Source organism: Delphinus delphis, chromosome 6, assembly GCF_949987515.2.
Source record: "Delphinus delphis chromosome 6, mDelDel1.2, whole genome shotgun sequence".
Classification (NCBI taxonomy): domain Eukaryota; kingdom Metazoa; phylum Chordata; class Mammalia; order Artiodactyla; family Delphinidae; genus Delphinus; species Delphinus delphis.
Window position 1 is genome coordinate 31,700,878 of NC_082688.1, and position 27,119 is coordinate 31,727,996.

The 27,119-nt window shown below is 40.4% G+C and overlaps 1 protein-coding gene across 3 annotated transcripts in view; it reads right to left on the bottom strand.

Annotated features, from left to right (window-relative positions):
• INVS (inversin) overlaps positions 1-27,119 on the bottom strand; it is a 143,597-nt gene that overhangs the window by 28,863 nt on the left and 87,615 nt on the right. For all 3 annotated transcript variants that reach the window (XM_060014430.1, XM_060014428.1, XM_060014429.2), the window contains exons 10-13: positions 26,556-26,785; positions 22,640-22,746; positions 13,839-14,051; positions 2,261-2,547 (exon numbers count right to left, since the gene is read on the bottom strand). In XM_060014430.1, coding sequence (XP_059870413.1) covers positions 2,261-2,547; positions 13,839-14,051; positions 22,640-22,746; positions 26,556-26,785 — 837 coding nt within the window. The remainder of the gene's footprint in view (positions 1-2,260; positions 2,548-13,838; positions 14,052-22,639; positions 22,747-26,555; positions 26,786-27,119) is intronic.

Sequence of the window (27,119 nt, forward strand, 5' to 3'; positions counted from 1 at the left end):
TTGGAACTGGCTGGTGAGCAGAAGATAGAAAGGCAATGAAGAAACTATTAGTGAAGTCTGGAGGAGCAGAGAAGAAGTTGCTATTGGAGTCTGGAGAAAAGTGAACTGTGTAAGTCAGTGGCAGGATAATTGGTAAAACTGTCATCTGCAGTAACTTGGAAGACAGAAAATATACCTAATGAACTTGTAGATATGGCTTAGGAGCTTTCTAGGTGGAATGTTGAAGAAAATATCAACTGGCTTTTTTTAGCTGCATATGATTAAGGTATGGGGAGAAAGAAACAAAGAACTACTCAGCTTGCAGGCAGAATTGAGAGTAAATATAAAGAGCACAGAGTGTGCTGGGTTAGAAAACGGTTTTAAATTTTCATTTTTTCTTGCCAACAAAAGAGTCTCATATAGTAAGATATGACCTAGAGGTGAAGATCAAATCAAGAGTATGGCTGTGCAACCCTTTATTAAGACCTCAAAAATAGTAAAGATGGTACATTGTAGGCCTCTCAGCTAGACAAAAGAACTTGTAAGGATCTCAAGGGCATTGTTCCACAGCAGCCTGCGCCACCCGAAGTAGAGAGAGGCCTATCTGAAAGATAATTATGATGTGGTTTTGGAACATGGAGTGAGCCCAGTCAGATTCATAGAAGACCCATGAAGTGTTGGAGGTAATTGTATCACTGAGAGTGCCACCAGCTTGAACTACTGAGGCAGTCCCAAATGAAAAGGAGCCTCTGGGGCCCCCGTTTCCTATATGCAGGAAACAGGCTAAGAAGTCTACTCAGCTGCAAACATGGGCTATGTCTCAAGGAAAAGGAAGACTTCTCAGAGAGTAGAGCCAAGAACCCAGGTGGCAGAGCCCAGAGCCAAGGGGAACAATGGAATAGAAAACACACATAGGAGTAAAACCAGACCCTAATCAGGGCACATTTCATACCTCAGAGTAGGGGCCCTGCTAAAGTACAACCAGCTGGCTTTCAGGATTGCTATGGACCAGTGACTGCTACGTACCTCCTATTTCTCTCCTTTTGGAACAGGAATGTCTCCTGGGGTTTATTCTGTGCCTGTCTCACCACTGCTTGCTGGATGTGTGTGGGGTTGATGTGCGTTTTGTCCATTGGTCTCTGAATCAGAAAGATTCACACCTGGGGAACTTCAATAACATCTGGACACGACATTGGTCTCAAGATCCCAGACTTAAAACTTGATGTGATAATTGGCATGAGATTTTGGGGTCCTAAGATAAGGGTGAGAATATTTTGCATGTGGGAGAAATGTGAATAATCTGTGACCAGAAGGAACTGTGACAGATTGTTTAATAGCCCCCAAATGACTCCCATCCTAGTACGCATAAAGATGGAATCTATTTCTCCATATTATTTAGTCTGGGATGGTCATATAACTTGGCTTTGATCAACAGAATGTAGCGTGCACATTCTAGAGCCTATTCCTCAAGAGGTCCTACAGCTTTCTCCTGTGCTTTCTTAGAATAATGTCCTGAGACCACTGTGTAAGAAAGCCAGTTTAGCCTGTGGGAGGATGAAAGGCCAGGTAAAACAGAGTCGAGGAATCCCAGCTGATAGCCAGCGTCAACTGCCAGACATTCAAGTCAGTCCATCTTAGACCATCCAATTCACTGACCTTGAACTGAATGTAGCCACGTGAGTGAGAGCAGGAGAAGCCTGCAGAGGAACTGCCCAACCAACCCACAAAATCATAAGAAATAATGAACTGTTATTGTAAGCCGCTTAGTTTTACTGTAGTTTGTTACACAGCAGTAGATAACTGAAGCAACCCTGATTTTACAGATCTTATAGTCTAGTGGAAAAAACAGACAAGTAAGCCAGTAATAACAGTGAAAGGTGTTGATCCTTATAATAGAGAAGTACAGGAAAGCTATGGGAGCATATAGCAGGAAAACAAAGCCTTGTTTAGTGGGAAGGCATGGCTGTACAGAGGAAGGAGCATTCACTCTGAGAGCTGAAAAATAAAAGGTACTTTTTGTCCATACAGATAAAAGGATTGTTATATGCAAAGGTCCCAAGCTAAGAAAGAACTTGAGGAAATACAACAGGGCTGTCACATCATGAGAGTCTGGTTAATGAAGGGAAGAAAAGAGAAACAGAGTTAATAAAGAGCAAATAAATAATAAAATGGCCGACTTAAGTGCTGACATAATTACCTTTTATGTAAATGGTCTAAATACATGAATCAAAAGAGCCCACAGTCCATAGGTTAGCACTGAATAACAAGGCAATACACCTACCATTTGGTTTTCTGGGATCTGTTCTCTGCAAGTCTGGGGAGAGATGCTGCTCCTTCTGGGGGGCTCTGCTTGGAGACCCTCTGCCTGGAGACCGTCTGCAGGCTTTCCGCTCAGGGCCCTGCGCCTTGTTGCTGCAGGGAGGCTGTTTGCTGGGCGCCCAGCTCTGCCTGCGGGGCTCAGCCTGGGTGCTGGGCAGACAGGGAGGAGCTTGGGGTCTGCAGGAATCTGGGCTCAGCCTTCCCTTCTGCTGTTCTGCCTCTCTTCGCCTATTTTCTTCTTCTCGCTTCCTGGGAGCAAAGCCAAAGGGGAAGAGGAAAAAATTAAGAGCGTTCGTTACCTGTTCAAGTGTTCCTGAGTGAGATTTGAACTTTAAAAGGAGCTACCACAACACAGGGGGGATTTGGAAATTCAGAATTTTCACAATTTCACAATTTCCTGTCTTTTATCCAGGTCTTATAGCTCAAAGGATGATGGAGGCAGAAAGAATCTTATAGATCAACCTGTGCCCAGCTGAGACACACATGATATGGAACTTTTTGGTGAGACATAAGAGGATCCCAAGGTGTGTGTGCCCCAAGTGTTTGTGATCCCTGGAACTACACCCCTTTTCTATGAAACTGAGAATGATAGTCAGAGGGATAACCCTTAATCTTCTCTATTTGTTAAAAAGACCACTGGTAAACCTTAACGATTACATGAAAAAATTACAAAGCACCTCACAACTGATTATAACACACCTGTGAGGTGTGTTATAATCTCGTAACACTGCCATCGAGAGCTCTTAGCTTATGGGTCAAACCCACTCAACTTGCAGATGAGGTCCAGAATCACCTGTTACAATAACAGGTGATTTTCAAGAAGTCATACACAAGTAGCTGGTGGCTAAGCTGGAACCTTTGGGTAGCAACAGAATAGACAGGGGAGGCCAAGACTAGAAATGAGTGGCCGGGTGAGGCAGATGGGCCGAGGTAGCGCAGGTCCAGAAAGGGGTCAGGTGCTTAAGGACGAAGTGGCTGAGTTAAGGACAGGATTTGTTTGACTGATGTCATTAATTTGTAGGGATATCCAAGGGAAAAAAAAGAGGACGAAAACGAACATTTTCTGCACCTCTCCTGTGCCGGGCACTGATGATACAGTGATGAGGACCACAGAGTTCGGCCCTCCCTTGAAGAACCTTCTACCCAGAGCGGAACAGCTAGGACAACAAAGGCTTAACATATGACGGAAGAAATGTTATAATAACGTGCTTGCACAGAGGAAGTAGTGATTAATTTTGTGGAGGAACCTGGAAGAAGGTCCCAACTGTTGATTCTCAAAGATGTGTAGGAGTTTGCCAGGCAGATAGGTGGGAATGAGGATGTTAGTCTGAGGGAGAAGTCTGGGCAAAGGAGCGAGTATGGAAAAACTGGGTCTGTTTTGCTTCTTTTGACCTTTAAACAACAGTTGCTATAAACGGCAGGCACCCAATACATATTTGCTGCTCAGGAAGAGAATTTGGTTGCCATTTAAAGGTGCAGTTTAAAGTAGAATAATTAGAGGTGTAGTGAAGGGAACACTGCTGGGAAGTCTAAGAATTCTTCTGGTCCTGCCTCTGCCAGTAACCACAAAAAGACCTTGAATAAGTCACTTTCCTGCTGAAGGCTCAGCTTCCCCAGGTCTAACACTTACATGATGGCTAATAATCCTGAATTGATTTAAGGGTCTGTTTGGAATGTCTTTATAAAATCGGGGCTGTGTTATGTAATGGGATGGAGAGATTTCTTTTATTGGAGTAGCTGGTATCAGGGTCCCTCTTAGTGGGGGACCTTGTTTAGACAAATACCTCAGTAAGCTTGGGGACAGGATTGAGGGCTGGTAGAAGGTGAGACCCTCAGGGCCTAGGTGGTGACTGGCTTTGAGGCTCCAGAAAAGAGGCCTGCTCTGTCAGGACACAAAGAATTTGTTTGTATCTCCTGACAGGGAGGGAAGAGATGAAAGGACAGGAGAGAAGGGAGGGGGAAGAAAGAGAAGGCGAAAGATTGGGTACTGCGTGGAGCAAGGGCAGGGTAGAGAATCGTCCAGGGTGAGGGGACAGAAAAGGACTTTAGATCTGTGATCCACACACTTTAATGAATGGAATCTCCTGAGATCTTACTAAAACCTAGATTCTGATTTACTGGGGCTGGGGTGGGGCTCAAGAGTCTGCATTTCTACCAAGCACCCAGGTCCTACAGGTGCTACTGGTCCTCTGGCCACACTCTGAGTAGCAAAGCTTAAGAGAATAGGGAAGTCTCGTGTGGCCTGTTAACTATGCCATTAGAGGATATGCGGTGTGAGTCTCCTCACTGACACCAGCTTTTCGGAAGGCCTCCCATGCTCATACATGCTTTTTTATAGGCAACCTGACAAGCTGTAGGGCTACGGTCCCAGGAATGGAACCAAGAGCTGCGGCAGAGAGCCCAAGCCCCCGAGAAGTCATAGGATTCAGATTTCCACAGACTGTGCAATCTGAAGCAAAGCTTATTTATATCTCAAGGGAGAGGAAGTCCCAGATGACAGATATCCGAGTCACACTTTAATATAAAGCCTTGTCAACTTAACTCCCCCCCTACCTTTTTAAAAAAAAAAAAAATTAATTATTTATTTATTTTGGCTGTGCCGGGTCTTAGTCGTGGCACACGGGATCTTCATTGCAGCATGCGGGCTTCTTAGTTGTGGCAATGTGGACTTCTTAGCTGCAGCATGCAGGCTCTGAGTTGCGGCATGCCTGCGGGATCTAGTTCCCCAACCAGGGATCGAACCCTGGCCCCCTGCATTGGGAGTACAGAGTCTTAACCACTGGACCACCAGAGAAGTCCCTTAACTCCCCTTCTGAAGGTCTTTCGTCCTGTGTGGTGAAGCCCCTGATCTGGGGTCCAAGCTTGCCTCTCTGATAGGTTCCTACTGAGTGCAATCCCAGAGAAAGTGGTCAGATGGCTCGTGCTGACTCCTGTACAGCTCGAATGTTCTCATTTGACTCTGGCCTTGTTACAGGCTTTGCCAAATGCTGACACTTGTGTGCACTGCGTTGCAGTCGACAGGCGAGCTGGACAGCCTGTCATCATCAGTGCCTGGGATTCACACGGATGCTAGCAAGTGCCATTTCAGTGTGACCTGTCTGTGGGAAGGCTGCTTTTCAGAAGAAGGTGGAAGCATCTGGGTGGCTGAGGTGCTGCTAATTGATCTAATAGCGGTGCTCCTGGCAGGCAGAGGGAGAGCTGCTCTTTTTACTGGCACTGATGAACAGAAGTGCTTTAAGAGAATATATTGGTCCTTCAGACAGACAGGCGTGTGGGGTCGCCTGGCTTGGCATTTGCATGGATATCATTGCCATCAAAAGAGGCTTTGAGGTGATAGCCTAGACTTTGTTATTTGAGCAGCCATTTCTCCTTCTTTTAGGACACTAAACCCCTTTCCTTTTCAGTTCCAAGAAGCCACTGTGCAATCAGCCCCTGGGCAAACCTTGTCACTGAAGACCTTTCTGGGCGTCCCACAAAGGCGGTCACAGGACAAACAGGGGATCTAGCCTTTTAGAGTGATCAAGATGGCCAGCAGGTAAGGGAGCTCTGCCTTCTGAAGACTTTTCTGGAGGGGGGAGGTTTGCAAGGGGTTATTTTTTTCATTCTGGTGGAACTCAGTAAGCAGATTCGGGAGAAAGAATGTAATCATGAGAATATATAATTACACACTCAGCTGATGAACAGAAGTAAATTAATGTTTTTAAAAAATGGATGCATTTTGCATTAAAAAAATCTTCCAGGTGGCACACAGCCCACAAATGTGCAGATCTCCAGAGCTGTGGTTCTTGAATGTAAAAGCAGTGATCACTGAGGAAGAGGGATTAGAACTGGGAATTATGCATAAGCTGCATCTTATTTTATCTGTATTGCTGCCTTGAAACAAAAAGCAACCCCCCCCCCCCACACACAGAGGATACAGCTCCTCAGAATAGAATATGATCCTGTGTGTGTTTGTGTGTTTCCCTGGGGGGAAAAGGTCCAGAACCACTGCTCATAATCTAAGAACTTGAAGGAAACTCACTTTAATGAGGGCAATGCACTTATTTGGTAGATAAGGAAACTGAGGCAGAGAGCTTAGTGACTTATCCGAGGTTACGTGCTAACAGCTTTCTATACACAGGGCTGAGCTGGAATTCAGCAGCTTTACTTCTTCCTGTAAAATTCATCTCACAAATCATTTTTAAAAATTTTACTCAGTCTTCTTCCATCATTTAAAAAAGTGAATTGGGTCATATGAAAAAAGTGGTAAGACTACATTAAAGTAAACATTAACAGCATTTCAAGCTAGCTTCTAGCATAGCTTTTAGTCCTGAACCCTTAGACTCAATAACTGTCCTAAAATTTAAGTGTTTTTTCTCCAACTAATTTATTACGGAATGTCAAAGATCTTTAATCTTCATGGTAGGCCATGCTATACACTTGACCTATTTTTGTAAAGTTTAGGAAACAAATACAAGAAAAAGAACCAATGTGATTCTACTTTACATGAAAATTTAAAGAGAAAAAAATCCTGTCCATGACACAGCAAGTAATATTTTAGCAGGAAATTTATTAAGATAGCAGAATCTTAATGTATAAACTAGTCCCGCATTTTCCTCCCTCTTTTTTTTGTTTTCTATTATCTCAAGGGAAATCAGCCAGACAACAGCTTTTGATGGGCTACCAATTAGTCTGGTTTGTACTGTCTCTTCTAGAGCAATTTTTGCAGCTCCCCAGAGGCTCACAGTATAAAAAGGTAAGAAAGCCAACTGGGGATCAGATCTTTGACAACCTCTGCTTTGGGTCCTATGGACCACAGGGTAAAGAGGGTCTCCAAAGGATGGGCTGTTTCACCCAGGGTAGAAAAGACCCAAGGCATACATTGCTGGTGCAAATCTCTGTGGGTCAGAGATATACCCTGAAGCCCTCCCAAGCCAGATCTAAGACCCAAGAATGGAGACTTCTGCAAATGAGAAGCCTAGATAACCACTGCAAAAAAAAAAAAAAAAGGCCAGTAAGAAACCAAGTGATCAAAAGTTTGCTTGATGTGCAGAGAACCAGATCAAGGGCAGTAACTTCAAAGACTTGAATGTTCCATGGCTTTAGCATCTCAGCACTGAATGCGTCCGTCCGTTTGCGCAATACGGCACAGACCTGCCTCTGGGCCTGGAAAGTTTAAGTCCTGGAAGCTGATGGCTTTTTTCCCTACCCCACTATGTGGCTTCCACAGAGAGTTTTAGTTGTCAATTTTTAACAGGAGGAAATTAATTCTTTCAGACACTGCAGAAATAAAGCAGGCTCATTCTCATTCATGAGTATCAAGTTGCCATTGCCATGAATACAGGACTAAGAGGGGTTTGAGAGATGTGATTAAAATGGTTTCCACAGAAAAGGGAGGTTAAGTTAGTGTGTCCTGCTGTTGTACCGACTTATCTCAGCTTTGCCCTAGTGCCATTCTTGTTCATCGTCCTGGTGTAGGCTTGGGGCCAACTAATTTTCTTAACTTTCTCAAGGATTTAGGAGGATACTGGTATGCTCTGCTATGTTAGCTTGGAGAATAACAAGAAGATTTTTCCTGAACTATGTTGCAGAACTGATTCTGGTGGCTTGGTACCACTCTCTTAACAATCACCGGAAATGACACGGCACAACTGAAAAAGCATTGAGTTAGGACAAAAGCTGACTTGGGGGCCTGGAGACTTTTGCCACCAACAATTACATGTTGCATATGAGTCAGGAAAAAGAAGCAAGGTTGTTCCATGCTGGCCTATCAGATGGTGCTGGCATCTGGAGAGAGCCTCTAGCATAAGCATGGCTGGAGGGCTGATTCCCCTGAACCAAGCAATGGTAGGAGCCCTGGCTTTGGGTAAGACTGAGATTCATGTGCCAACTCTCCCTTACTAGCTGTGTGATTTCAGGCAAGTTAATCTCTCTGTGTTATTTTCCCCTGCATGAAATGGGTTTAAGGATAGTTGCCCTGTCCACTTCATTGGGTTTTGTACAAATTTAATGTACAAGAATTCTGTAAGCTATAAAGCACTATATTAATATAAGTAATCATTATTACTTTTATTAACAGGTAAAGCTGTTAAGCTGCAAAGGCATCTGGTTAGAAGTGAAGAAACCTGGGTGTGGCACGAGTGCCTCCCCATCTAAGAGTTACAGGGCTGGGCCTATTGATATTTTCAGAAAATGCTCATTGTTGAAAACACACAAATCCTTTTTCTGTAGAAGCTATTTTAACCACATCTCTCAAGCCTCTCTTAGGTCTTGTATTCATGGCAAATAGCAACTTGAATGCTCATGGAATGGGAAAGAGCCTGCTTATTACTACAATGTCTGATAGAATTAATTTCTTGGCAAAACTGGGCAAATACAACTCTCTGGGGAAGCCACATAGTGGGGTCTAATGTTCAAGTATATGCAGTGATAAACCTTATTGCTCTTAGGTTTCTTTTTAAAATCATAAACGTGTCAAATGGTAATTTGCTCATGATAAGTATGGAGGGAGCTAGAAAACCAAATGCACAAATACAAGTGCCAGTGTGTGTTATGAGGATAAATGGTACATAAATGTGTTTGCTGCCTGAGTAAGGCAAACAAGTTACAGTGATTGGTCCACTTACAGAGATTGAAGGAGACCTCAGAGAGGACCTGGTCCAACCCTTCCACTTGACAGAGGGGGAAACTAAGGCCCAGAATGATGAACGACTTAGGTAAGGTCTTAGACCCACTGTAGGAGCAGTTACTGAACACATATTATTAAATGCTTGCTATATATCAAGGGCTCTAAGGCACTAGAAGTATGGAGGTACATAATATAATCTCTGCTCTCCAGGAATTGACAATCTAATAGGGAATCAGACCCATACCTCCTGCAGATAGTGAGTTCTAGATGTGATGCATGCTGAAATAGAGATATCTACCCAGAGCTAAGGGACGATATGGGAGACTAATTAAACTAGGAGAGAAAAAAAGGCTACATAGAAATAATGTCAAAATGAGAAACGAGGGATGTGAGAATAGGTTATTTCAGGCAGATGGGAGGGCACAGCTCTCATAGAATCTTTGACTCTGAAGAGATCTGAGAGACCAGCTCTTCATATACTTTTTAAAATTCCCTATATATTATCCTGGAGAGATGACAATTCAGTTTCTGCTGGAACATTTCCAGTGAGAGAAAACTGATTACCTCACCAGGCAGAAAAGGTTTAGCTCTAACCTTTTCAGGTGGTATTGCATTGTATGTGGGGGTCTGTCAGATTCTATCTCTTCATTGTCGCTGGATAACAGGCTTAGTAATACTTGGTCTTTGACTTCCTCTCGAGGGAATGAGAAAATGTCATGCATTTTAGGACCTTTGACTTACAGAATGTTAGAGCTGGGAGGAACCTCAGATATCATTTAGTGCGATTTAAAAAAAAATTCTTTCTATGATTCACGAACCCTCTTAGAGAACGTAATAAAAATCCAAAGATCCCCCCCGCCCCCCACCAAATGCACATATGCTTATGACACACAAAATACTGCCTACAGTTTCAGGGCACTCATGGAGCCCCAAAGCTTGTCCTGGACTAAGAAATCTTTTCATTTTACTGATGAGAAACTGAGGCTCAGAGAAGTGGAATGGTATGGAGTAGAATCATGGAAGTGATTCCCCATGGATCAGACCACTGGATGAGCAGAAGATTCAGACCTATGGGTCAACCCTGAAGAAAGCCATTGACAAACTGAACATGTCTGGGGAGCTGGCTGCAAGGGGATCTATTACAAAGTGAGAAGGAGAGCTGGGGTACAAGTGTGAGTATCATGAGCACCTTCTTTAATTATCTGGAAGTTGGTTTATAGAAAAGGATTTAGACTTTTCTCTTTTGCTTCAAAGGGTAGCTCAGGATCAAAAGGTAGAAAAGAACTTCTGCCAGACAGAACTGCCCACTAATGAAATGTGCTGCCTGAGGGGCACAGAACTTGTCACTTGACTTTCTGAGGACACAGCGCAACTTCCCATGCAAGGGACGTTGGCATTACAAGAGTTTGAAGTGGGTGACCCAAACCGGACTTGATTCTGTAACTAACTCTAAGAGTCATACTCAGTCTCATGCACTAGTCAGAAGGAAGCTCAGGTCTCCCGAGAGCATGGTGGTAAGTGAGGAAGTGGTGGAAGTTCAGGATGGCTGAGGCCTCGAGTGTGAGGGGTGGGAGGGTGGAACTAATGGAGAGAAATGAGACTCGGAGATATAAGTGGAAGTCAAATGTTGAAGGGTCTGATGTAGTATCACGGATGGTATTCAAGAATGACGGCCTCTACAGAGCAGTGGGACAGAAGAACTGAAGCAAAGGACATTTCAGAAAGAGGAATTAGCAGAATCAGTGGCAGCAGCACTGGTAGGGAAATCAGGAGGCCAGGGGAGACAGGTTGTGATGAGTTGTAGGTTTCACACAGTGAGCCTGAAGTGACAGTGACAACAGGACATGCAAATGGAAATGTCCAATGATCTGACATACTGGCAAGTAACAAGTGGAAATGCCTGGTAGGCAACGGATGATTTGGGATTAGAGTTCCAGGAGCTCAAGATGTGAGAGAGATGAAGGGGTTATCTACAGAGATGAAGTAATTTAAGTTTTCAGAGTAGATATATTTTCAGTGAAAAAAGTACAGCATGAATAGAAGTCTGAGGAGTTAGCCTGCAGTGCTGACCTCAGTGTGGAAATGGTAATGATTAAGAAGATGTGAGAAGGGAGAGTTCAGGGACTTAGAGGAGATCTGAGACTAGACAGTGAAATAAAAACCTGGGAAAAAGGAAGCTTCAAGGAATAAGAGTGATCAACATAAACACAGTCTTATTTTCATGTGCATTCAACTCTGTGCTTTGGCAGGGAAACTACAGTAATGTGCATTTTGGCAACCTCATAGGAGGTGCAGTATGAGTTGTAAAGTGCCTTTAAATGGATTATAGGTATTTCCTAAATAGTATTTTCTAAAAAAAAATGACTTAGAAAATATGACTAAAACTTCTCTCTCTCCCAATTTCTCTACCAGTAAAATAGTAATCCCTTTAAGTTTAATCAGTTTCTTGACATCCTTACTTTAAGGAAGGTGATTTCTGCCATCGTAACGTGAGAAATAGGGAAAGGTACGTTGAGGCAACATGATGTGCCTGGGCCAAAGAGGCAGCAGCAGCAAAGACTGAATTTAACATTCTGATTTCTGTTTCTTAAAACCAAATCTAAAACCAAAATTAAACACTGACTCAGATTTTCATAAATAACTTCTGAGAAATAAAATTAATACAACTTAAATCAGTTACTTCTCCATTTAAATATTTCTCTTGGAGATCTATGCTACAATGTCTGTAGGAGGTGATGGTTAGGAAGTGTAAGAAACTTGTTCACTCCCAATAATGAGGACCAATAAAGGAAAGACTGTGACTGAGAAAAAGTACAGGAGGTTTTGAGTTTCGGTAATTTCAATGATTATCACAGTAAGCACAGCTACCATTTAAAAGCGTTTTTAAAAATCAATTTCAGAAACTAAGAATTAAGAACGAAGAGGGCCTGTCTTTCACAACACTGAAACGAATCAGGATAACAACTAAAAGGGTAGAAGGTGGGGGTTAGACTACAAAGATGTCTCCTAAATCTCCTTGTCGGTTCAAACCCTCTGGGCTTGGAGTTACAAAAGGCCATGTTAGGGAAAAAATACTGCAAGCCAGTACTCTTTTTAAGCATGGCATTATTTGAAACCCCTTCCTCCATACAGCTCTCCTGATAAATGTATTTTCAGTTCCCAGCGTACACTGACTTGGAACTCTTGGCCCCAGGCATACAGCCTCTGGGCAGCATCACTGGAAAAGGAGAGGAAGAGGAGGCTTAGGTCACTAACAACGAAGACAGGGGTTTCCACTGAGCTGGAGGGTGCCTAAAATCAGCTAGTCTAATTTGTCATGTTTTACAGATAGAGAAACTGAGGCCCAGAGAGAGAAATGCTGTGTTCAGTTCATCTTAAGTAAATATCAGATGCTGGATTTGAACGCAGGTCTCCTTTTCACTCAACCACAATCCTTCTATTCCACTGGAAAGGGAGTTTGGGGTGGGGGAGAACTCTGGGGCCCCTCTCTCCAGTAACAAAGTGGAATGTGTCTGGATCAATACACTCCTTTTTGGGAACACAGAAAGTCAGCCATGGTGGCTTTGTAGAGCCCCACCTCATACTCAGGTAGATATGACTTCAAATTCGGAAAGTGGATCCTCACACATTAAACTTGAGTTTATAGACACCTCGGTAGTCGGAAATACAATATTCCTTCCCTTGCAGAGAATGTCTACTTGCAACTCAGGATAATGTGTCACATGCATTACCCACTTACAGTTGTCACTCACATGCAGAGAACTTTTATGAGAAGGCTGCAAAAGAGGCAGGTAGAGGCTTTAGGTTAATGCTGGATTCTTTGGTAAAAGTGAAAAGAGCCTTGCTATGAGAAGAGTGCAAAATAATACTTCCCAAGATATCAACTAGTTCAGTAGCTTCAGAGTCGCAGAAAATGATGTGTTCCTGTCAATCTTGTCTTGAAGATTGACAAGATGGTTAGCATTCCAGCTCATAGTGGTATTCAACTTCTTACTAACATAGTTTATCTTGCCTTTTATTATTACTTTTAACTGTTATTTATTACACTTATGCTTCCTCCTTGTGGGCAAGATATGGTAGGATTCAAGAATTGGAAGGACTTAAGATTTGGAAACATTCAAGATACAGCCAGGAAGTTATCCCTCAAGAATCTGCCTGTCATCCGTATCTTTCTCATCAGAGGTTTCGGTATTACACCTGCTAACGCAATGCTCTCTTGCTATTTAAAATACCCAAAACAAGTATCAAAGAAAAGGCAAACCAAGGCATAATCTAGAATCAATTACTTATGGCAAAATAATCACAATGTATAATAGGCAAAAATGACTATTTTGCATATTATATATCATTATCCAAAAAAGTGTGAGGTCCTCGAAGCAAGTACTATTTTCTCCTTAGGCTCAAGCCAAGAGTTTTGTATGTGTAGTAAGAATTCAATCAATATTTCTTGAATAAATTACATTACCTAGTACAGATTTGTTAAGGAATAGGTGGGGGAAAGCAAGTTATTTATGCAAGTTGGTTGCTTCAATCAAATCAAAACTAGACTTAGTCTAGCAAAAGTAGGCTAGATATTGGCATAAGTTTCTTGTGGAAAGGTAGGAAAGGTGAGAGGACAGTTATCCCTTCGTAGCTTACTGCAGGTAGCACCCCAATCCCCCAACTCCTTGCCATGGGTGGGTGATTTGTTCCGGAGTTAGAAGGTCAAGGACTAACCTAGAGGAACAGCCACCAAGTAGAGATTAGGCCGTTATCCTTCCTGTTAGACTCCTCTGAAGGGCTGGTGGGCAGAAGCGGGAAGGTGACATGGGTACAAGGATCACAGTGATCTCAGATTCCCTCCTGATTCTCTCTCCTGGCCACTCCCACCACCGTGCCCCATTCCACGTTGACTCTGAGTTGTGAGAACACAGTCTCTAGATCTCATACTTACTTGGCAGCAGCATCTTTTCTCAACTGTTCATGCTTCATGAGGAGATTTTTCCGGTCTCGGAAAGCTTTTCTGACCTTGTACCCTTTGTAGACAGCCTGGATTTTGAAGGCAGCGATGTCCTGTATGGCTGCGATGGACAGGGCGCCGTGCTCCAACATGAACTGGATCACTTCATGGCGCTCACCAAGCAAAGCGTAATCGAGGGGAGTGTACCTGAAGCAGGGAGATTTTTTTTTAAGTGTCAGAATGTAGTTCAGGGCACAGTTAAACTGGCAACATTACGCAGCAGAAGGAAAACTCATTCTAAGATGTGGAAAAGTTCCTCAGGCAAAGCTATCTTCTGTACTCCAGGACTGCTCCTTTCTTCTCTGATGCACACAAAACAAGGGTGAAGCTGGGGTCAGGTGCTTTGTGCTGCTGACCATGTCTATTCCTCAGTTTTGCTAACTTGCTCACAAATCAGAACACATGATCACTTTTCTTCTTCCCCATGTTCCAAGTAATTCCTTGCTCCTATCTGAAGAAAGCACTGCAAATAATATTCTGTGAGATTCATAAGTTTGAGCCCATGATCTCTGATAGTTAATGCTTATGAAATGAAAACTATACCTCCAAATGGAGAGATTTAGTCTATGATAAAGATGGCCCTTTAAATCACCACAGTAAGGGTGGGTTATTAAATAGAGTTGGGACAACTGGGCAACCATCTGGAAAAAAAAAGATTCTTACATCACATTTCACTCCAAAATGGATGAAGCAAAGACCTAAATATTAAAAAAAAAAAGAAACCATGAAAGTACTAGAAGAAATCATGGAAGATTTTTAAAAATATTGGAGTGAAAAGTTTTTTCCAAAAAAAGATACAAAAATTCAGAAACCTTAAGATTGATAAATCCAACTACATAAAAATAACAAATATTTATAAGGCAAAAATACCAAACAAAGATAAAAGTTCTTCAAACAGGAGATACTAGTGGCTCCTAACATATAAAAATATATTCAACCTCACTCATTTAAGAGAAATACAAATTAAGACTAATATGAGTGAGCACTTTAATCTAATGATCAGCTTAGCAAAGATCAGAAAGTTTAATAACACACTCTGGTGGCGAGGGTGAAGGGAGACAGGCTTTCCGTATGCTACATTAATCTTTGGGGAGACACTTTGGCACGATATACAGGAATTATTCACGATCTGCCCTTGACGTAGCCATTTCACTTACATGCATTCATCCTATAGATATGCTCTCCTGTGTGAAATGCTGTATGTACGAGGATATTCATAGAAGCACAGAAACAACCTCAATTCCATCAACAGAGGACTGGTTAAATAAAGTACAGGCCATCCATGTAATAAAGTCATCTGCATAACGCGGCCATTAGTGTGGTATATGCATATATAAGGAACAATTTCCAGGATGACTTGTTCAAGGAAGGAAAAGAGAAAAAAGTAAGAGACAGAACAGTATTATGGTGTGCTCCACTGATATAGAAAGAACACATCCCTGTGTGCTCATCTATGTAAAATATATCTCTAGAAGTTTCCCAAGAAACTGGTGACAGTGATGCCTCTGGGAAGGAAACTAGTTGCCTCAGAGATAGGGGTAAGTGGGACACTTAGTTTTACTAAATGCCCTTAAATTTTGTACAATGTGCATACCTTTTTGATAAATATATTATTTAGAAAAGATGGGTATTAGTGTCATATAGTTATGTATTTGAATCTCAACTGACTACTTTCTAGATGTGTGATTTTAGGAAGATTCCTTTAAAAAATATATCTTCTCTTGGGACTTCTCTGGAGGTGCAGTGGTTAAGAATCTGTCTGTCAACGCAGGGGACATGGATTCGAGCCCTGGTCTGGGAAGGCCCCACATGCTGTGGAGCAACTAAGCCCATGTGCCACAACTACTGAGCCCGTGCTCTAGAGCCCACGAGCCACAACTACTGAAGCCCGTGCACCTAGAGCCCATGCTTCGCAACAAGAGAAACCACTGCAATGAGAAGCCCGCTTACTGCAACAAAGAGTAGCCCCTGATCACTGCAACTAGAGAAAGCCCACGTGCAGCAATGAAGACCCAATGCAGCAAAGAAAGAAAAAAAAAATCTTCTCTACTTTTGGAAATATAAACCAAATTGGATAAATACACAGAAGAAAATAAGTCATCTATACTCCCACACTCAGAATTAGCCACTGTTAATACCTTTGCAAGTATGCTTTCCTTTTTTTAAAGAAAAATGATTACTTTGTAAAAATGACACATAGTTTAAGAATTCAAACAATGCAGGATGTACAAAAATTTGAAGTAAACACCCCCAATTCTACCATCCAACAATGGTAATGATGGTTGTCACTTCCTAACCAACTTACTTGGTGCTTCTAAGCCCCGCTTTTCCTAATCACAGACTTGGCATGAAGAGAGAATGAAATAATCAATGTGAGGAAGACAGCAGTGCGCCTGGCAAGAAGGAAGCAGTTCATAAAAGTCAGCTGTGATTGTTGATATTACAGGATATACACTGCAGCACAGTTGGTGATAGCACAGTCACTTATCACCAATATTATTTGCATAGGACTGAAACCAGAACTTATGACTACTGAAAAACCACCTGATCGGATCCCTCTGTGGGACTGTTGCTGAGCTAGTGGGTCAGAGGTGTTGGGAGGAAATAATCAGTTGATTGATGAGATGGAAAATTGATGATTATATGGATGCATGATTAGACACAGAAAATCATCCAATGATTATAGAAAAGAAACTTGCTCTTCAAAACTCACCTAACAGTCACAGGAAGATATAAAAGGGAGAGGTTTTCAGTAAAAGCAAAGGGTGATTTGATCACTTTAGTAAGGAAAATATAAGATCAGAAGGAAGTCCTAAATGCTAAAATTAAGGAACCCCCATTTTAGGACAGCTTGATCTGCCACTACTGTTCAGAAACCAGAAGGCCATAAAGTAGAGGTGCCTATATAAACTTTAAAACATTATTTATACGTAAATAGCATTTTGTAAATTCAGAAAAACTTTCACAAATTTCACTATATATTCTATTAATAAAATGCCTTTCAGGGGCTTCCCTGGTGGTGGCGGTGGATAAGAATCTGCCTGCCGATGCAGGGGACACAGGTACGATCCCTGGTCTGGGAAGTTCCCACATGCCGCGGAGCAACTAAGCCTGTGCGTCACAACTAGTGAGCCTGTGCGCCACAACTACTGAAGCCCGCGTGCCTACAGCCCATGCTCTGCAACAAGAGAAGACACTGCAGTGAGAAGCCCACTCACCGTAATGAGGAGTAGCCCCCGCTCGCTGCAACTAGAGAAAGCCGGTGTGCGGCAACAAAGACCCCACACAGCCAAAAAAAAATGCCTTTCATGACTGTACTTTCCCCAACAGAAAAAATCATCAGAGTCATAGTACCACACAAGAGTAGAGCTGAACTGAATTTTAGAGGTTTAGTTTAACACCTTCATTTCATAAATGAATAAACAGACTCAGAAAGATTAAGCAACTTACTGAAGGTCAAGTTACTAGTTACCTGCAAAATCTAGATGAGGACTAAAATCATATGACTCCCTGTTCAGTAGTCCTTCCATAATTCATCTATCAATTATTGAATATATATGTCTCCTATAGAATGAAACTGCTTCTAAATCAACATGCAAATAACATATGTATTTTTAGTAAGCTTGATCATTTTTTCTATAATTACTAATATATAGTGTCTTTCACATAGTATACAAATAGTATTATCAAAATATGGCTTATGAAAATGAGGCCCAAATTATGCATTTACTTACAAATATGACAAAAAGAAATGACATGGGCATAATATACCCTAAAGAATGCTGAACTGGAAGTCAGTAGACCCCTGGGCATTCTCTTCACTTCTCTGAGCTTCTATTTCCTCATCTGTAAAAGGTGAAATGAAGGGGAGAAGAAGAACTAGATCTCTCAGGCTGCTTGTGGATAGAAAGTTGCATTTCAAGTATGTTAAATATTTTTATTACAAAAAATTATATTTTTATTATGAGAAAATTCAAGCATAAACAAAAGAGAATAGCATAATAATGCTTTATATTCTCATTACCCAAATTTAATAATTAGCAAAACTTTTGCCGTATTTGCTTCATCTATCCCCTTCCTTTTTATTTTTGCTCAAGTATTTTAAAGCAAATTCCAGGGGAATTCCCTGGCGGACATGGCGGTTTCACTGCCAGATCCTGCAAGCCGAGCAGCGGCACGGCAAATAAATAAATAAACAAACAAATAAAGCAAATCCCAGAGCTCCTATCATTTAATCTCTCTGCATTTTAGATTCATCTATAAATAATGTGAACATAACCACAATGTCCTTGTATTAACAAAATTAACAGGAATTCCTTAGTAAGATCTAATGCCCACTCTAAATACATGTTCTCCTGATTTCCTCAAAAATGTGTTTTTTTTTTTAACAATTGGTTTATTCAAATTACAATTCTCAGTCAATTTTTGATTCAGGGAGACACAATCCAAATACCTAGCAAGGTTTAAGATTGACATCTATACCTAGTGTTTAAGCAACTGACCATATTGTGATTATTACTATTGAATTTTTCTTCATCCCAAACTCAATTTAGAAACATTCTAGTGTTGTGAATACTCCCATCTATGTCAGAGTATGGCTGTCAGATAGTTATTGACTGAAAATCAGCAGTGATTGGCAAAAATTATGTCTATACAGTGCACATCAAGTGGTTTGTGTCAATGCACGTGAAGTAAAAATTAGCACTACATTGATGGTAAACAGTCAAGAAACAATGTAGATAAAGACAAGCGACAAGATTCAACTGGACTTGCCATGTGGGAATGGTCTGATGGAATAAGTAGAATGCCTACACTGGAATGTCAATAAATAGAAAAGGCAGTGCCAAGTCCCGACATGTGTACATCAAGGTGCATGGCTGATGAAACATTAAAGGAGATTGGGATATTGCCACTGTCTCTTTTTACCTGTAGACTGGCAAGTACACTTAGGAGACTCTTTCTTTTGGTCTTTTGGTCTGTAATTAAACATATATTTACTCCAGCAGGCAGTAAGCACCTTAATTCACATGCTTACTTAGGTCTGAAATTTAAGGGTTAGCATATAAATGGAAATTGAATTACAAAATATTACTTTTTTTATTGTTTCCTAAAAAAATAGCAGTCAGGCAGTAAACACTGTTATAGAATACATCCTTATCTTTCCCTTTTGTTTTTTCAGGGTTTCAAAGGGAGAAACCTTCAGCACCTTCACATATCTGTTTTTGTTTTTGTTTTTTTTAGTTTTTAAAGGAATCTCCATACAGTTCTCCATAGTGGCTGCACCAATTTACATTCCCACCAACAGTGAAGGAGGGTTCCCTTTTCTCCACACCCTCTCCAGCATTTATTAACTTTTTAACGATGGCCATTCTGACCAGCGTGAGGTTATACCTCATTGTAGTTTTTTTTTTTTTTTCCCCCCTGGTACGTGCGCCTCTCACTGTTGTGGCCTCTCCCGTTGAGGAGCACAGGCTCCAGACGCGCAGGCTCAACGGCCATGGCTCACGGGCCCAGCCGCTCCACGGCATGTGGGATCTTCCCAGACCAGGCACGAACCCGTGTCCCCTGCATCGTCAGGCAGACTCTCAACCACTGCGCCACCAGGGAAGCCCCACATATCTGTTTTAATGTCAAAACCTCAGCCTTGAGGACTTCACTTGGCTTTCCAGTTTCCTTAAGTGTTCAAATACCTAAATCTTCAAGTCTTTTTTTGTTTTGCAATTGTCAGTTGACTATAATAGAGACAGTGAGTTCTTTATATAATCGTTACCAAGTCCAAGCTTGCTCTGCTCACCGCACGACAGGCCAATGAATCGGAGACGAGGTGTTGAGGCAAGGAATACTTTATTTGGAAAGCCGGCAGACCAAGATGGCAGACTAGTGTCTCTGAAAAACCATCTTATCTGGGTCTGGATGCCAGTTTCTTTTACAGAATCAGAGAGGAAGAGGCAGTGAGGAAGTAAAATAAAAGGGCAACCAGTCTTGCAAAACATCTGGAATGGCCAGCCTCGGTGAGGGGACATGTTGGTTTCCTTTTTCTTGCAGCCATTCACAGGTGGGCAGCGTTCCCTGAGGCAGGCCATTATGTATGATTATAGTAACAAAAGGAACGAAAAGCAAAGGTTAAAGTCAAAGAAACAGATCCAATGTGGAGTCCGATTTAGCTCTTCCCTGTTACTTATCACTCCCAAAGTAAGGCACACTAATCTGCTTTATCTAAGTCTGCACATGGTCTAAGAATTCCACATAAGTTTCTAAGGCTGGTATGAAGCAGGGTGATGCTCCCAGGAGCCTGAAAACACCGATTTGACAACTCAACAGTTATTTACTGAGCATCTACTTCATGAAAGGCACTGTGAGCAATACAGAGATGACCACGATCTTCAGGAGCTCTCCATTAATAGGGAAGACAGATTACATACAATCATAACATAATGTGAAATGTGCCAAGTGCTGCAAAGATTCACAGTGTAGGGAGAACACAGTTTGGGACACATGACTGTGGGGCAGAACAATCTTCTTAGACGAGACTGTATTTGAACAGGGGAATGACATGATTAACAATTATATTAGCGATATGATTTAGAAAGGCTACTTTGGAAGGTGACGAATTGAAGGAGGGAAAGATCAAAGGAAGGAAAACAAGTAAGGCATTGCGATAATCCCAGAAAGAGTCAAAGAGGGCAAGATCTAGACAATGGTGCTGGTAATGAAGTGGAGATGACAGTGTGAACCAAGGAGGGGTGCTGAGTCTGAAATAGAGATTGAGAACTTACCAGCACCCAAGTGAGTGCGGAAGCCTCGGTGGTTGGTCAGGTCCCCAAAGGAGATAGGCTGAGAGAAGAGATACAGTCCTTGAAGACTGTTTATATTTAAAAAATAAAAAATGGAACAGAAGCCAAAGAAATGGAGAAGGCGCATGATTAGAAGAGAACTGGGGGACTTCCCTGGTCGTGCAGTGGTTAAGAATCCACCTGCCAATGCAGGGGACACAGGTTCAAGCCCTGGTCCAGGAAGATCCCACATGCTGTGGAGCAACTAAGCCCATGCGCCACAACTACTGAGCCTGCGCTCTAGAGCCTGAGAGCGACAACTACTGAGCCCGTGTGCCACAACTACTGAAGCCCCTGTGTTCTGGGGCCCACGTGCTGCAACTACTGAAGCCCACGCAACTAGAGCCCGTGCTCTGCAACAAGAGAAGCCACCGCAATGAGAAGCCCGCGCACCACAACGAAGAGTAGCCCCCATTCGCCACAACTAGAGAAAAGCCCACACACAGCAACGAAGACCCAAAGCAGTCAAAAATAAATAAATAAATAATAATAAAAGAAGAGAACTGGGGAAATTCCTGGGCGTTCCAGTGATTAGGACTCTGTGCTTCTACTGCAGGGTTTGATCCCTGGTTGAGGATCCCGCAAACTGCAAGGCACGGCCAAAATAAAAAAATAAATTAATAAAATAGAAGAAAATATACTGTCACAGAAGCTTAGAGAAGATATAGGCTCAATAAGGTAAAGAAGAGGAGGCAATAGAAAGGAGATAAAGAAAGGCCAGTGAGGGTGGGCAGAGAAGACATCATGAAGACATCATGTGATTTATCAACTAGGAATTTGTCAGTGACCATTCAGACACAGATTTCAGTCTAAATGTGATGATAAAGAAATGCAGGCAGGGAAGACAGTGTGAGAGAAGGCAAAGAAGACAAACTTCAGAAGAAAGAGAACTGGAGAATAACAGGTGGAGGTATAACTAATGGGGAAGGGTTCTGAAAGAAGTGGGAAAGATGAAGGCCCCATGTTTCCTCCAAGACAGCAGGACTAGAGAAACCCTCTTTCCTACAGAGTCTCCCATCTCCTGACAGAAAGAGCTGGTGGTGACCAAGAGTGTGGGGATGGTGTCACTGCAGGGCCATTTTAGTGACAGCATCCATGAACAATGAAAACTAAAGCACAGACCTGGGCTGGGGGGACTCAGGTATGGAAATCTGATTACCATCTTATTCGTTACCTACAAGTTACTAGAATCTTCCTAGATCCAAGACCATCAAGAATCTCTCTTGCTTAGACTTCACACTATGTCTAGTCCTTTTTATTGGGCCTGGGTTCTTGGACAACAACTCCAGCCTAAATCTGTGGATCTCATATTATTCAAGAAATCTGTATTTAAATTAAAATCCCAAACTTTCATCTTAGTTTTTCCTTATTTTTTCATGCTGCATGGTGGCACCTCTGTCCACTAACTGATAATATCCTCTTCATCAAGAGAAACTTCTTGAATATATAACACATTCCACTGGCCTAACCGAATTCGTAGTCCTGGTCAGTCAGGACTCCCCTGACTTGATGCTACCAGCCAAAAGCCAGAAGCCCTAATTTCTTCATCTGGAAAATGTGAGCTTGCCCTAGGCAATATCTAAAGTTCTGAGTAGCTTTAAAATCCCATGATTCTAGAACATATGTATATGTATAATTGATTCACTTTGTTATAAAGCAGAAACTAACACACCATTGTAAAGCAATTATACTCCAATAAAGATGTAAAAAAAAAAAATCCCATGATTCTAAATCAACACTGCATAGAACTTTTGTTCTTTTCTTCTGGTTCAGGATTTCTTAGTGTAGTGTTTCCTTATGAATATATTTATTTCTGAACCAATATCTAAACTTGAGATTTTTAAAATATGGCAGAAAGGATGTGAGATGAACAACAATATATTCCTTTTATCAACGGCTTACCTCTCTTCATTGTTTTCCATCTGATTAGGGAAAGCAGCAAAGTCTAGTAGTAATTTAATGGCATCAAGGTATCCATTGTTACAGGACCAGTGCAAAGCTGTCCTTCCCTACAAACATAAAGAAAAATCAAGTACATCTGGTGTCGGTATTTTTGGACACATAGTTATTTATGATGACTCAAATATATAAACACTTCTCTCAAGCTGCTTAATTACAAAAAGAGAAAATATTAAGTATACAGTGGAAAAAATGGACTGTATCTTAACCAAATGATCAAAATTAATACTATGTTAAGAGGCATCAAATGTCTCCAGAAGTGATACCCTGAGAATTCAATATCACTTATGCAATATTCCAACCCAAAATGTAAAACTTGAATCTAATTATGATGAATCATTAGGCAAACTCAAATTGAGTGAAATTCTATAAAATAAATGGCCTGTATTCTTAAAACATTTCAATGTCATGAAAGATAAAAAAGGCTTGAAGCATTGCTAGAGATAAAAAGGAATACTTCATAGTGTTAAAGGCGTCAAAGAGGAAGATATCACAATCCTAAATCTGTATGCACATAATAGCACAGCTTCTAAATATACAGGATTAAAACTGACAAAATTGAAAGGGGAGATAGTCATATCCATAATCACAGTGGGAGATTTTTAACCCATCTTTACAATAGTTGATAGAACAAATAGATAAAAAAGCAGTAAAGATATAGAAGGCATGAACAATACAATGTAAAATTTGAACTAAGTGATATGTATATAAAACATTGCATCGAACAATGACAAAATTAGTACCCTTTTCAAGTATACATAGAACATTTACCAAAATCAACCAAGTGTGGGGATATGAAGAAAGCCTCAAAAGCTTTTGAAAGATTAAAATAGTTCAGAGTATGTTATTTAACTACAGTAAAATTTAAGCTACAAATCAGTGCGGTAGGTAGAATAAGGAACTCCCTTGCAAAGATGTCTACATCCTAATCTCTGGAATCTATAACTATGTCATATTAAATGGAAAGGGGGAATTAAGGTTGTAGATGGTATTAAGGTTACTAATCAGCTCACTCTGAGTTGGGGAGATTATCCTGGATTATCCAGGTGGGCCCAATATAACCACAAGTGTCCTTATAAGTAAGTGACAGAGAGAGGCAGAAGGTGAATGCCAGAGTGATGTAGCGTGAGCGAGACTCAGCCAGTCACTGCTAGCTGTGAGGAATGCAGCCACAAGCCACAGAATGTGGGCAGCATCTAGATGTTGGAAAAGTCAAGGAAGCAGATTCTCTCCTAGAGCCTTCAAAGAGAATGAAGTCCTGCCAACCAACACCTTGGTTTTTAGGACATTTTGGACTCTGACTTCCAGAACAGTAAGATAATAAATTTGTGTTGTTCTAAGACACTAAGTTTCTGGTAATTTTTTATAGCAGCAATAGGAAACCAATATAATCAAAAACAAAAAGATAATGAGAAAATGCCCAACTGCCTGGAAATTAAATAATACACTTCTAAATAATCTATGGGTCAAATAATAAATCAAAATGGAAATCAGACAGTGTTTGAGTTGAATGATAGTGATCGTACAATTTATCCAAATTTGTAAGATGGCGCTAAAGCATGCTTAGAATAAGAAACATGCTTAAATACATATACTGAAAAAAATACTGAAAAAAATCAATGATTTAAACTTTCATCAAAGGAATCTTTTAAAAAATATTAAATCAAATCTGATGGAAGCAGATGGCAGGAAATAATAAAGATAAGAGTAAATGCCAATGAAATAGTGAAAAACTTACAATATAGAAAATTAAAAAAGACTGGAGTCCTTTGAAGAGATGAATAAGCAAGACTGAAATTTTTTAAAAAAAGGAAAAGAGACAACATGTATTACCAATGTATGGAATGAATAAGAGGAAATCATTACAGGTCTTACAGACATAAAATAGAAAACAGAATGTATGATGAACTTTATGTGAATACATTTGACATTTTTAATAAAATGAATAAATTTCTCAAAAAAAATGCAACTTACCAAAGCTGAACAGAAAATGATTAGAAAATCTGAATTGTCTTTTTAATTATTAATGAAGCTGAATCAGTTATTAACAACCTTTGCACAAAGAAAACCCCTAGACCGGATGACTTCAGCAGGGAATTCTTCCAAACATTTAAAGAAGAATTTAACACAATCTTACACAAATTCTTTAGGAGAATAAGAAAAGAGGGACTACTCCCTAACTCTTTTCATAAGGTCAATGTAACCTTGCTACCAAAACATGACAATGTAAGAAAGGAAAATTATAGGTCAATCTCTCTCATGAACAGAAATGCAAAAATATTAGCAAACAAAAATCCATCAATACATATATTTCAAAAATATATCATAAGTAGGACAATGTAATCAATGTAATTCACCACATTAATAGCAAAGAATAGAAAAAATAACATAATCATGTTGATAGATGCAGACACAGTATCTGATGAAAATTAAACAGCTAATTGTGATTTAGAAGAACTCTTAGCAACCAAAAATATAAGAGAATCTATAGCAAACATCACATTCAATGGTGAAATATTTAAAGCTTCCCCTGAGAAGCCACAATGACTTAAGGATGTCAGCTATCACCAGTTCTATTGCATTGGCGGCCCTAGCTAGTTCAATAAGGCAAGACAAAGAAATGAAAGTCATAAGAATTGGAAAGAAAGAAATAAAAATGTTATTGTTCACAGACAGCATGATTGTTTATTTGGATAGTCCAAAACAATACACATGAAAACTAACAGAAGTGGGAAGTAGCTTACATAAGTAATATACTACTTATGTATGAACTTGTAAAAAAAAATGTAAAAGGTACAACAAAGTATAAAAGATGCATTTCTAATAACATTGGTATAGGGACCATATTTTACACATTTTTCATTATGTTACTTTCACATATAGTAACAATCTTGATAAATACTTATTCAGTGAATTAATAGGGAATATATTTTCTGACTTGGAAAACATAATATGCTAGTATTTTTAAAGAGTTAAAGTAAGTAAACTAACAAAATATGTCAATATTGGCTAAACTGAGAGAAATCAATACACTGCTACATAGCTGAGGGAAGCATAGATTAACCTGTGTGTTTTAATAATTGGTGTGAAAGTATATATCAGAGCCTAGTCACATTCATATACCATTCATTACTTTGATTCAAAAATCTCACTTACATGAAATTATTCTAAGAGAATAACCCAAAAGGAAAAAGTTAAATGCACAAAGATGATTAATGCAACATGTTCTATAAATAATGAAAAAGTATCCAGCAATAGGAAGTTACTGATTTAATTCTAAAGTCTAGGTTACAGGCATAGCTTGGACCTGACTCCCCCGCAATACTCCCACCACTGTTGTCACCTTAGGGTAATTATTTAAGCTCCATGAGCTTCAATTTCCTCCTCTGTAAAACAGGGATGATAATAGTAACTACTTTATAGACTTGCTGTGAGGAGTGAATTAGTTATTTTACAGAAAGCTCTCAGAACTTTGGAATATTAAGCATCCATGATTATGAAAAAAATTATATACCAATTGAAAAAGTACTGGTGATAATTCTGAGGGAGCAAAACAAAATGTGGTTTGTAAAATCATATGATATATATATTTATATACCTATAATCATATGCCATATATATATTTTATAAAAGTTATCAAACCGTTCCCGTTCTATATGATGACTTTGTTAAATTATATATGCATATATAGGCAAGGACTAGAAGAGAACATGGACAAATACAAATCACTTTTAATTAACAGATTTGTGAGTGATCTCTTCACTTGGTAAATTGTTGTCTTCCTTAATTTTAGTTAACAAAGAGGCAATGCTCCAAACACTTTGGAGCAGACAATATAAAAAAGACGTAGAATTTCTACCTCTTTGTCTTGAATGTTAGGGTCTGCGTTATTTTCCATGAGCACGGCCATGCAGTTGATATATCCCCCATATGCAGCGCACTGCAGTGGGGTTCTTCCTGCATAATCCTGCACATTTGGGTTGATCTTATTTTCTATCAATATCTGGCAGACATCAGCATTTCCTCCCAGCGCTGCCCAGTGTAGAAGAGAATGTCCATCTTGGTCGACTAGATCTACCCTTGCTCCACCTGAAAAAGCAAAAATATAATGAAAATGTACAGAGAACATTTATCAAAAAGAAGTTTAAAAAATATAACAACAGTCCTTTAAACGCTTTACTCTCAGCAAAAAGCTTTCATGTATATCATCTACTTCAGATTTTTACAATAAGCCTCTGAACTGGTCAGGGTAGGACTCCTTCCCCTTTTACATAAAGTGAAACTGAGGATCAGGCAGGTGCAGTGACTTTTTGCAAATCAAACAGCTACTAACAGGTGGAGCTAGCAGTGAACCTTGAGTTTCCTGATGCCAGGCTCTTCCCTCCATCCTTCTACCCAGGCAGCTCTCTGCCATGTAAAGCTA